Source organism: Octopus bimaculoides, chromosome 18 (assembly GCF_046866305.1).
Source record: "Octopus bimaculoides isolate indiv1 chromosome 18, ASM4686630v1, whole genome shotgun sequence".
Classification (NCBI taxonomy): Eukaryota; Metazoa; Mollusca; class Cephalopoda; order Octopoda; family Octopodidae; genus Octopus; species Octopus bimaculoides.
This window is the reverse complement of record NC_142945.1, coordinates 37,864,700-37,878,783: the sequence shown is the minus strand read 5'-3', so window position 1 is coordinate 37,878,783 and position 14,084 is coordinate 37,864,700. Positions and strand designations below refer to the sequence as shown.

The 14,084-nt window shown below is 35.4% G+C and overlaps 1 protein-coding gene across 1 annotated transcript in view; it reads right to left on the bottom strand.

Moving 5' to 3' along the window:
* The window catches only part of LOC106868905 (uncharacterized), a 666,050-nt gene that overhangs the window by 79,975 nt on the left and 571,991 nt on the right, over positions 1 to 14,084 (bottom strand). Inside the window, exon 8 of the mRNA XM_052974592.2 lies at positions 1,282 to 1,455. Coding sequence (XP_052830552.1) covers positions 1,282 to 1,455 — 174 coding nt within the window. The remainder of the gene's footprint in view (positions 1 to 1,281; positions 1,456 to 14,084) is intronic.

Below are 14,084 nucleotides of genomic sequence, written 5' to 3'. Positions count from 1 at the left end.
TCGAGATGCACGCCTTTTCTAAACAGCACAGGTCCAGACATACGCGTAAATCTCCGTTGGTGGCTATCACTCCACACCAAGCAACCTAAGGTCATTGAGCAACCTTGCTTCCGAGCAGACCTCCCAGGTCACATACATATACTCAACCTACTCTAATAGTTGTAATGTTTGCCAAAAAGAGTTGAGAAAAGCAAAGAGTGGAGTTGCTTACCCTCCTAGTGCTGTTGGAAGGCGGATGTCCCGACCTTCGAATATGGTTGAGGCTCCATTGGAAATCCATGCAAAAGTCTGCTGGTGGATTTTACATTAGGTGTTCCCACATAGTAGGGGAGAACCCCCTCCCCACTAATTCTTCTCTAGGGACATGTGCACTGAAATTAAATTTTCTGGCATTCTAAAAGTGCTGGTGCCGTAGATTGTACCAACATCTCTCAATTTCTGTGCACATCAGCAAACATACTGTAGGCAGTTTTAGTGAGAATAATTTCGTTCCTATTGGGCTGTGAAGGACAGATTTGGTGTGTGTAGTCAGTGAAACGAAAGGAAAAGAAATGAATGTGTCCTACAGTCCAATGAAGTCACGCACAACCCTAGGCACATTCTGTGTGTAGGAGTATTTTAACATGGGGTCTATTACTATAGCGGATGGTCTTCTTTTGTACAAATACTCTCGAACCTGTTAAATATGACTTCACATGAATATCATATAGAATATAACTTAATAATATCTGATGATGATTTCATATTGACAACACAATCTAATAATATTTAGCAACAAATTTTCAGAATCTAAAAGTTCAAGTTGAATCCAACGACTCAGAGAGAGAGAGAGAGAAGCAAGACAAAGTGGTCATAGGAGCATTTCGTTAGAATAGTTCTTTCAGATTTGGTGTTCGTAGTTAGTGAAACGAAAGAACAAAGAAATGAATGCGTCCTACGGTCTAGTGAACTCATGTACAGCCCAATCTATGTCTAGTGGGAGCATTTTCACCTGGGGACTATTACTACCGTGAAAGGTCTTCTCTCGTTTGAATACACTCGAATGTGTTAAATATGACTTTACACGAATAATATCATATGAAATATAACTTAATAATATCAGATGATGATAACATAATCATTGGTAACATATTCTAGTGACATTTAGTAACAGATTGTCAGAAGTAAAAAGTTCATATTGAACCCACCGACTAAAATAAAGAGAAATAAGTCAAAAGTAGTCGCGTGACCATTTTGTTAGTATAGTTCTTTCATTAAAGTAGAATGTAGCTGGAGACTTACCAGTTTTGATGTAGACTTTTCATCTACAGGCGACAGGAGTACATTGGAGAATGGTATTTCAGCATTGAATTTTACTGATTGCATCAGGCGCATCACACAGTTGGATACATTTCGGAAGGACAGCTTTTTGGGCCTTAGTCCGCCGAAACCTCTCTCGAAAAGGGTGCTGGGCTGCTGCAAATAGAAGAAGAGAAAAACATTAGAAGGATATGCCAAGTCGATCCTATATGAAACGATGTTTTACCTTTATATTTATTTCGTATTGTTTATATTTACTTGTTTCAGTTATTGGACCGCTACCATACTGGAGGACACAACATTGAAGGATTTAGTCCAGTGGTTTTCAAACGAGGTCCATATGACCTTTGGGGGTCCATATAAGATTTTGTAGTTAAAACGTATGAGCACTAATTTGGTTATACTTCATCAATGTGCAAAAGGTTTTAACAATTATTGCATAGAGTTTCTAATTATTAAAATGAAAGATTCTTTTAAACACCGAATGCTTCATAGGATCCATCCGAGTAAAATAGGAACTAAAGGGGTCCAGAGGCAAATCATGGTTGAGAACCACTGATTTAGTCGACCAAATCGATATATTTTTTAAAGACTGATACATGTTCAATCGGTCTAAGTTATGGAGACAAATTTATCAACACAATGAAAGGGGGAACAGACACACACACAGATACACACAGACAGATAGACACACACACACACACACACACACACATACACACACACACACACACATACACAGACAGACAGATACACACACACACACACACACATTTCATATGTATTTATGTATAAAAAGACGGGCTCCCACACAGTTCATGTCCATCAAATTCACTCACCCGACCAGGGGCTATAGTAGAACACACTTGTCCAAAGTGTCACGGAAAGAAGAAAAATTAGAATCATGCACGAATTTAGTGGCCTTAATATCATAATTGAAACGATGTTTCACATTGATATTATCTTTTATCATTTACTTGTTTCAGTCATTAGATTGTGCTTATACTGAAACACCACATTCAAAATTTTAGTCGAAGAAATCAGCTTATTACGTTTTTAGACTCGGATACTTATTCTCTTATACAGAGACTAAAAAGAACCATCACCGATCGTCAAGAGGTGGGGTATAAACACAAACACAAACACATATATCCATTATATGTAGCACACACGAATACACATATATATGTATGTATGTATGTATGTGTGTGTGTGTATGTGTGTATGTATGTATGTATTAGTGTATACACACGACGGGTTCCAACAGATTTTCTCTCTACCATATTTGTTTTCAAGCCATTAATCGGATCTGAGCTATGGTAGAAGGCACTTGCCCAATGTAGCGGGCAATGGAACAGAAATCGAAGCCAAGCAGTTACAATGCGAGCATCGTAAGCACACAGCCAGTCATGCGCCTATTAGGTAACATATTTTCTGGGAAACAGGCTTATAATGGATGTAATTTAATGGATTCCAATAAACATCATATTGGAACGAAAGGCAACATTAATCTTCGGAGGAATGCAAATTCATATGCGTACGTAGGTGGACCAAAGAGAATATTAAATTACGATTAGAATGTTTCGCATAATTAATTTCATCTCTGAGGAAGAAAAATGCCATGATAATTACATCTACAATTGTCAGAATCATAACAGGGCCCGACAAAATGGATTGTGGTGTTTAGGTACAAGCCGTTATAGTCTGAGTTCAAATTTCACAAAAGCTAACTCCTGGGATTGGAAACTAGTAAGAAAATCCAGGGAGAATTGAACAGCAGAAGTCGACGAAGTGCATCTCCACCTAATACAAATGTTTTGGCTCTTACTCTAAGGGTTTTTATATTCGTTCAAATCTTACCAAGGTAAGTTCCGGAGTTGATGAAATTAAGTACCGACCAAGAAGTTCATTTAGGCCACTGTACTTTCACCTCCAGACATTTGTTTTTTATGCCTATGTTAGCTATCAATATCTACATCTACGCTGCGTTTCAGTAAATTTCATCGCTGATCGTCACCCAGTGTTTTATTCTTGAATGTCTTTATAATACAGGTGAGGGTTCGAAATCGGAACGTTTATTTCAAAAGTAAACATAGTTTTATTGTCCAGCATGTTGTGTTTATCAGTCGCAGATTGTTATTCCCTTCAGTTTCGAAACAAATGTTTTAGTTTCAATTTAGCCATTAGTTTCAATTTAGCCATCAATACAATCTAGAGAACAAGGATGATGTTTAGAGATCAGATGGCTTAAAAAAAAAAACTGTTTCTTCTGCAAAAACGAAATATATAATCGTGTTTGTAAGTTTGTAACGAAGCGAAAAGTTCGACATCAGAATATTTAATGAAAATCCTGAACGTTATCTAATTTGACGTTCTATATTTTTTTGTCACCCTAGTAACATATTACATTTTTCATTGTCGTAGATACAGAGATCTCATGAAAGGGTGTTCACTTCCTGTCCCCTTCGCGCAAAGGATGTTTCTACAGATGCACATACACACACACACACACACACACACACACATATACATATATATATATATATATATATATATATATATATATATATATATATATATATACATACATACAGAGAGAGAGAGAGAAGGAGAGTGGGAGAGGGAGAGAAAGAAAGAGAGAGAGAGAGAGAGAGAGAGAGAGAGAGAGAGAGAGAGAGAGAAAGAGTAGGATCTATCTAAGAGCTTCAGCGTCCTTTAGTTAACCACGCCGGGAAGATGGAAGTCAAAGTTGCTTTTGGCACCATTTTGTCAAAGCATTGATGTTTTGATATGATGTAAATTAGAATATTTAGTGATGTCCTTTTTATGATCTCAGTTTACATTACGCCATGCTTCGATTTTGCATTCTTTTTATCTTTCTAAGCTCATTGAAGAAAGCATAAATCAATCAAGTATGTTGATAAACTTAATGGATTATACCTTCTTCTATAATGTGTATGTAACCTAGTGCACTAATCTTAATAAATATTGTTTCATTTTTCGTTAATGTTGCCGTGGTCGTCGCCTCTGTTGCTGTTGTTGTTGTTAGTGGTGGTGGTGGTGGTTGTGGTGTAAAATTGATGATGGTGGTTGTGATAATAAGCGCTGTTTACGTCATTGTTTTCATCACTATTATCGTCGCTGTCGTCATCGTTATAGTTGCCTGTTGCTATTCTTTCGTTCTGAGTTCCTAACAGATAAATTGAAATCGTGTCTTTAAATAATTGTGAGCTGCCTTAGCGAAGAACACAAGTTTCTGATGTACTGACTTAGCTGAGGAAGGAAGTAAAACGTAAACAAAAGAAACAAATGAACGAAACTATAAAAACAAAACAAATATATATATATATATATATATATATATATATATATATATATAAATGCATCACAAAACAGCTGCACAAGACAAATAAACAAAATACGGAGAACAACGCTGGGAAGTCTCTTTATCTTTATTCTACATCCATGCACTTAGCTTTTTACTTTTATTACAAGTTATACGAGAAACCTGGTTTCGGCTATGCTTTGCTTTTTGTTATTCTTAGCTGTTTCACAATTGATATATGTGTAATTGGTTATGTCTTTGAGTAAACGTGTATATGTATTCGTTTGTGCGCGCATTGTGTGTCTATGTACATGTGTGTGTGTGCGTGCGTGTGTGTGCGTGAGAGGAAATTAGTGAGGATATGATTTCGTGTGCATATATGTATGTATGAATGTGTGTGCAGATGTGCCTGTACGCGTGCACACGAGCGACTGGGTGCTGCTTATTTGTGTTGCTATGTATGCATTCGAATGTTTTGCAAATATGTGTGTTTATGCGTGGGGGTTCATATATACGTGGATGCACGTATGTGTCTGCGAGTCGGTGGGTGTGTCTTGTTTCTTTAAATATTCGTATGTGCGCAAACATGACTGTATTTCTATATGCGTATATAAAACTATTCATATAAATGCATATATGGCTATTTGTATATGTGTGCCTGCATATCTGATTGTTTGTCTCTCCTTGTCGGTATGTATCTCTCTCGCTCTACACACGCACACACACACATACACACATTCACACACTCACACACATGTGCACACATTCACACAAGCACACACGAGCACATACACATATAGACTCATATGTATTCTTTAGAAATCTATGTCAGTGGGGAAAAGTGAATTTTACAAGTATGGAAGTATATGTATATAGACGTGCAACGCACATGGACGGTATATTTGTATTGGAATATGGATTTCTAACAGCCTGCTTCTATGTAAGAGTACGAGTTACTGTGTTTGGGGTATTTTCTCTTCCCTCCATACATCCACCCAACCATGCATTCATATAAATAAACATGCATGCATGCAAACATGCAAATACACGCATGTATATGTATAAACATCTGTGTGTTTGTGCAATCCTGTTTACGCCTACGACGTGCATATAATTAACCCATTCATTGATAGAGCACAACGTTTTGCATATGATTTGAAATGCAGAGTAGCCTCGCTGTGAAAACTATACACATTCCAGAGTATTCTATCTCCATGTTTAAGGGGAAGATAAATTTCTTGTAGGTATTTGTAGTGTGGATAAACTAGGACTGAAGAAAACTAGCTAATCTAATTTGCATAAGAATGGGTACGTTAATAAAACATGTTAGAAGCAATTAACATCTCCATGAATAGCAGATAGGCGCTTTTTTTCTCTTATGAAAGTCGCAGAAAACTACACGTACATTATCGTTACCACAAAATTCTATCCAAGCAGAAATAATATATATGGTGATACCATTTCCTTTATTATCCAGAAGGTGTTTAATTTCATTCTTTATTAAATGAAGCATTCTCTATATTTCAAATTATGTTTATAATAGCTTGTGTTAATGTGCAAAACTTCGTTTATATGTGTATGTGAGCTGGTAGTTGCATCTGAGTGTGTGTGTGTGTGTGTGTGTGTGTGTGTGTGTGTGTGTGTGTGTGTGTGTATGTGTGTGTAAGATTATATATACGTATGAGCTGTTATATATCTGAATGTAAACTTTTTTACATACACTACCTATATACCTGAGTACACATTCGCATACACCATCTATCTATCTATCTATCTATCTATCTATCTATCTATCTATCTATCTATCTATCTATCTATCTATCTATCTATAGGCGCAGGCATGGCTGTGTGGCAAGAAGCCTGCTTCCCAAGCACATGGTTCCGGGTTCAGTCCCACTGCGTGGCACCTTGTGCAAGTGTCTTCTACTATAGCCTCGGGCTGACCAAAGCCTTGTGATTGGATTTCGTAGACGGAAACTGAAAGAAGCCCGTCGAATATATATATATATATATATATATATATATATATATGTGCGTGTGTGTATGTGTTTGTGTGTCTGTGTGTGTGTGTGTGTGTATGTGCGTGTGCTTGTGTTTGGGTCTGTGTTTGTTCCCCTAACATCGCTTGACAACCGATGTTGATGTGCTTGTGTCCCCGTAACTTGGTTCGGCAAAAGAAACCAATTGAATAAGTTCCAGGCGTGCAATACATAAGCCCAGGGATCGATTTCTTCGACTAAAAAGCTGGTGTTCCAGCATGGCTACAATCAAAATAACTGAAACAAGTAAAAGAATAAGTACATATTTGTTTGTTTGTCTGCTGTCTCTCAATCTATTTATCTCTCCATCTATTTATCTACCTATCTATCTACATATCTCTCTCCCTACGAACACACACACACTTTTACAAATATACAATATGCATTTTGTTTATAATGAGTATGAAGGTATGTTCGCATATATGGATACTTGTTTGAATGTATGTATATAAGTATGTATATATACGTATATATGTACATATATATATGTATATGTGTACATATATATAAATGTACTTACATATACATATACACACACACACACACACACACACACACACACACACACACACATATATATATATATATATATATATAAACACACACGCACATCAAATACATTTAAATGCATATATAAGTATATAATATATATGTTTATATATGTGAATATAAATATTTTTTCTACACATTCAGAAATATTCATATATATGCATGTATTTTCCACATACGTAATAGATATATTTGTGTAAATGTATGATGTACGTCTGTTGCCTGGATATGTGTGTGTGTGTGTGTGTGTGTGTGTGTATGCACGCTTATGTTTCTGTCTGTGTGAATGTTTAAGTATATGAATGCATGTGCATATAGAATTTAGTTTCAGCTACCTGCAGGCATATCATGTTTCCCTATATCAATGCTAGAAATCTGAAGCGTTGTCACAATCATGCGAGGAATGAATTGCAGGAATGAAGGTTAGAAGTTTTTGAGAAGTACAACAATTGCAACAACAACAACAATTAACAAGCACGTGAAACATAAACAAATACGACAACAGCAACATGCTCCAACGGCAGCCAAAACAGCAACACATCAGCCATTGATAAAACAGGGTGCATAATAATAGCAGTAACATACACAGCAACTACAGAATCTAGTATCAGGACTCCTAGAAGAGCAATAAGAATAACAATATTGATAGCAGCAACAACAACATCTATATTGATAACAACAATAATAACTGCGTTTTACACCACCTGACAACAACGAAAAAGCAACTGTAACAATGAAACACTGACGACAAGAATGATGACAATACACTAAAATTATTCGCTAGAGCAGTGTTTCTCTACCATTTTTCATTTAAGGACCTCTTTGATTCTTATTCTACTCAGAGGAACCCTCCTCGCCATTCGGTGTTAAAAAATCATAATAAATGTTTATAGTTAAATGTTATTAGGGATTGAATAAGAATTATTGAAATATTTTGTGGGCTACTCTTACTCTTTTACTTGTTTCAGTCATTTGACTGGCCATGCTGGAGCAACGCCTTTAGTCGAGCAAATCGGCCCCAGGACTTATTCTTTGTAAGCCTAGTACTTATTCTATCGGTCTTTTTTGCCGAATCGCTATGTTACGGGGACGTAAACACACCAGCATCGGTTGTCAAGCGATGTTGGGGGGACAAACACAGACACACAAACATATACACACACATAAAATATCAACTTTTACTGGGTCAATTTTCTTACTTTCCTCCCCCTCACCTTCTCTTACGATAATACCTTTCAATCAGTGATCACATATTGTTATCTCGTGGTATCGCGTGGAGCGGAGTGAAGAATTCCGTTTAGAATAGACATGTCTGTAGAGTACTCAACCACTTACACGTTAATTACACGAAAAGATATAAAAGTAGTTAAGCAACTGAATGCTCATTTTCAAGTCCGACAACATCTAACGATGATGACTCATGGACATTCGTATGAACAAGTATGGATACACCTAACGTCAAAGAACGATGCACACTAACTCTGTTCTAGAGTTTTGCTGTAGTTATAGTATGATAAAATAATATATGATGGTTCTTACTAAATGAGGAAAGACAACTATCCTTAACCCATTAGCGCTTAATTTTTTTTTATTTGATTTATTACCAAAAATCTTATTTATATAACTTTATCTGATACTAAATATATATAAAAATTTTTTTTACAATATATGAAAGACACTCCGTTCTTATTTCTTTACTGCCCACAAGGGGCTACACACAGAGGGGACAAACAAGGACAGACAAATGGATTAAATCGATTATATCGACCCTGGTGCGTAACTGATGCTTATTTTATCGAGCCCGAAAGGATGAAAGGCAAAGTCGACCTCGGTGGAATTTGAACTCAGAACGTAGCGGCAGACGAAATACCGCTAAGCATTTCGCCCGGCGTGCTAACGTTTCTGCCAGTTCGCTGCCTTCCATTCTTGGTTACTAGCTAACGATATCTCAGAAAAATACAGATGTTGCAGAAATATGATGGATTATCCTTCTGGTCCTAAAAAAAAAGGACAATGGCGCTAAGAGGTTAATATTTTGTGCATATTTACACTGGAAATACAGTCTGCGTGCTGTTGAAAAAACTGCCACATAACTTTACGTTTTCCTATGTATATCAAAACGAGCAGTGGCCGCAATCTTCGTAAATCTACGAGACCGGAAACATCGATACTGTTTAAGTTCCTCTTGAAGTGTGCAATCTCGGCGAGTGCTGGAAAGAGGAGAGCAGAAGGGAATTCCAGAGAGCCAACATTTGCGAGGGCTCTAGTTGCATAATGATCATGTTTATGCAAAGTGAGTTTCGATGAGGTCTTCTTCATTATGACAAATGATTGATTCATTTTTCTCATGAACGAGACAAGATTGATATAATCCCAACACGAGCATCATTTTGAGGTCTCTTTTCATAACGTCGGTGCAGGTTTAGGTTTGTCTTAAAGTCTTTTTTGCTCGCGTAGGACTTGTAGGGAAAAGCGCAAGGTGGTATCAACAGTACATTTTCTGGGCAATGTCAGGTGTGGTAACAAATATGTCCTTGTAGCACAAGAGGATAAAGATGGGAGATCGAATCTTGAGTTGACAGAGTGCGGCTTGTTGGAGTTCTATCAATATCGAACGGGGTAGTGCGATATAAGGGGAGGTAACGAATCCAAGAAATGGGAGACTGATCGAGTCAGCAGGCAAACAGTTTCGACATTGTGTATACACAACATACACACACACGCACACTTGCTAATTAAATGCTGTGTCCTGATATTGGAAGGACTCATTCGCATCTGAAAAAGTTGACTACCTGATAGTATTTAATAAGTTCTAAAATACCTGAATTAAAATTTCAAATATTCTAGGGATTGCTTTACTACGAAGGTTTAATGCTGTAGGAGTCAATAAGTATGTTTCCCAGTCACAACCAACTGCAGTCGTTCGCTGCTATTCCCAGCCAGAGTGTGTTATTGCAAACTGCATATATAATCATAACCAGATATATTTATGACATCGATTAATAGAGGCTCTTGGCATCTGTCACATCCAATGCATCGTTTCACTAACGGTAGAATATTTTCTTTAACTCAGCCCAGTGGTCTTTAGTTATAGCATGGTAAATATGGAAGCCCCAAAGTGCAATGATTTTGCCATTTGTATATTTGGCAAGGGATTTATTCAAATGCCATTGCTTGTTGAAACAATTTTGATAAAAAAAATTAATATGTGTGTGGCTGTGGCATATTGGTGTTTTATCGTGTATATATTTTATAAGTGATATCCAGAGGACAATTATAGGTGTATATATGAGGGAGCTTCGTATGTGTAGTTATGTGTATGCGCACGAAAGATTTTTACATTTAAGTAATATATATATATATATATATATATATTCATATATACACACACACACATATACTCATATATACATACATACGTACACACACATATATGTATGTATGTATACATACATACATATATATACATATATGTAACTGTATGTGATGTGATTGCGTAGGTAATGTGCAAGCGTGTAGATGTACATGGAAGATGTATTCAGTTACATAGGGGTTTTTTATAGCATGTATAAGCATATATGTTACTGTTGTGCATTTGTATGTGATTTGCTGAGAGTGAGATGTTTTATTCTCTCCCCTTTTCTAACTCGCTTTCTTTGTGAATGTGAGTGTAATGTTTATACAGAGATATCCTTGTGTTTAAGTGTGATTTTATGTATGCATAAATTATAGTTTATGAAGACATATGCATATATGTCGAGACGCAATGGCCCAGTGGTTAGGGCAGCGGACGCGCGGTCGGAGGATCGCTGTTTCGATTCCCAAACCTGGCGTTGTGTGTTTATTGAGCGAAAACACCTAAAGCTCCACGTGGCTCCGGCAGGGGAATGGGGTGGCGACCCCTGTTGAACTCTGTCGCCCCAACTGCCTCTCACTCTTTCTTCCTGTTTCTTGAGTAAAGCTGCGTTGGACTGACGTCCCGTCCAGCTGTGTGTGTGTGTGGGGGGGACACATACGCCGTAGAAACCGGGAAACCGACCCCATGTGCCTGGCTAGGCGTTAAAAGGGTGCATAAACAAAAATAAATAGGCATGTATATATAGTTATGGTATTTTGTTAAAAACATAGTAGAGTACTGTGTAAAGCTCATGAAAAAATGAAATGTCCTGCCGTACCCCTTCTTGTTGACTCCAACTTTTTCGTTATATATATATATATATATATATATATATATATATATATATATATATATATATATATATATATATATATATATATATATATATATATATATGTGTGTGTGTGTGTGTATGTGTGTGTGTGTGTGTGTAACTGCATTTGTAATTTTATGCTATGTGTATAGATTGATTCTAACGAGTAGTATGTACAAACGATAACTAATATATTAACATTTCGTCCGTCTTTACGTTCTGAGTTCAAATTCCAATATATTGATTTCTGGGTAAATGTATATATATATATGTATATATGTATATGTATATATATATATATATATATATATATATATATATATATATATATATATATATATATATATATATACATATATACATTTGCCATGATAGATCGCTGACCACTACACATATATTTTTATTCTCTCCTTGTTTCTTTCTGTGTTCCTTTCTGTTGTAGAGCGTAGGCTCGAAACGTTAAAGGCTTTCTCTATTCCCGAGCGTTATACTAATACGTCCATTTGTTGTTTACACCGCCTGTTTTCGTCTGTTGTTTTTTTCATGAATTCTCCTACATATATATACACACACACACACACACACACACACACACACACACACACACACACACACACACACACACACACACACACACACACATATATATATATATATGTATATTATGCGAGTAAAGATAAATACAAAAAAGGTGGGGTTTTTTGTATGATTGTGTATAGAGGAATATATTATTTTGTTTAAAAGAGTTCCAACACTGTCTGTTTTTTATGTTTTATTTATATTCCTGAAGAACTAATGTGGGGTATAGAATATGGAATATACAATATATAATATAATATACAATATACAATATAAAATAAAATAAAATAAAAATGGATGGCACCATGGAAGAAAGTATTGAATGTAGATGAAATATTGAGTGTTCAATATAAAGGATCAAATATATAAATATATATATATAAATATATATAAATATATAAAGGCGACTCGAGTTCCAGGGCTATTTCCCTTCGTCGTGGCCGGTATGACAGACTTTAACAGACTGTTAAAGTATGACAGACTTCAACAGTCTGTTAAAGTCTGTCATACCGGCCATGACGAAGGGAAATAGCCCTGAAACTCGAGTCGCCTTTATATATTTATATATATTTATATATATATATTTATATATCTGATCCTTTATATTGAACACTCAATATTTCATCTACATTCAATACTTTCTTCCATGGTGCCATCCATTTTTATTTTATTTTATTTTATATTGTATATTGTATATTATATTATATATTGTATATTCCATATTCTATACCCCACATTAGTTCTGCAGGAATATAAATAAAACATAAAAAACAGACAGTGTTGGAACTCTTTTAAACAAAATAATATATATATATATATATATATATATATATAAACCTACCTACATAGATGCATACATACATACGTACACAGCACATATACAGATATACGTACATAACTGTTTGTGTGTTTGTGTAGTCTCCAAACACTGCTTATCTAGGACTCACTAAATATTCCGTTCTTTTCGAAGGTATAGTAACGTAATTTGATGACCAGCAGGCTACTATATCCAGCTACCCGATACCTCATATAAAACTCATAAACAGTAAAATAATAGCTACATGTAATATTGAAAGCTTGTCATCTAAATATTTGTCAGACTTTACGAAATTGATCAAATTCGTTAATTTTATTGAACGAACTAATTAATTAATAAAACTATAATAGAAATGTTGTTGCTAAATGACTAGTCAGACTTCCGGAAGACTGATATCACTGATTAAGTTGATCAATTTTCTTAAATCAATTAATCTACAAAGTTTTAATTGTGTAATTGCCGTGCTAATATAAATGAAGATATCTTAAATAAAAATTGTTAGTCTTTAGAATTTTATAATATTGAAATGAAAATTTGAATACCACTGGGCAGAAACATATGTGTGTGTGTGTGTGTGTGCGCGTGCGTGCTTGTGCATGTATGGACGTTTGTATATATATACACATACATATATATAATATCTATCTATCTATCTATCTATCTATCTATCTATCTATCTATCTATCTATCTATCTCTCTTTCTCTTTCTCCCTCTATATGTATATACACGACTGTATTCATGTACTTGTATATGGATATGTAAATTACATATAAGAGAAATTCTTTGTATGTGTGTTTATATGGATGTATTCTCCAAGTTGTGGGCCACAGTTCTGTACCTAGCTGGCTTATATTCTACCTAGAAACACATTTTAACTAGGAGAAAGTCACAAGTTACATGACCTTACCAGATACATTCTGCAATTTTAGAAAACTAAGAATAGTTAATTATTACCCCCAAGCACTGCACTAGATAATGGAGAAAGTTACTAATTAGAGGATTGATTAATTTACAGTAATTATTTAAATTATACAATATTTCGAAGAAAAAATATAGCGAAAAATTTTTCACAAGAGCAAAAAAATTCACAATTAAATTTAATTTTAGGAATTAGTTTATTTTTAATTTTTTGTATAGTTTTATGAAACTCAATGTTTTTATGGAGCCGACGTGAATTGCTCCGAGACAGCAAACCTGAGTCAATCAGCTTCTTGGAGCAGCTGATAATGGCCAGCATATATTTAAAGCAATTTATCTCAAATAT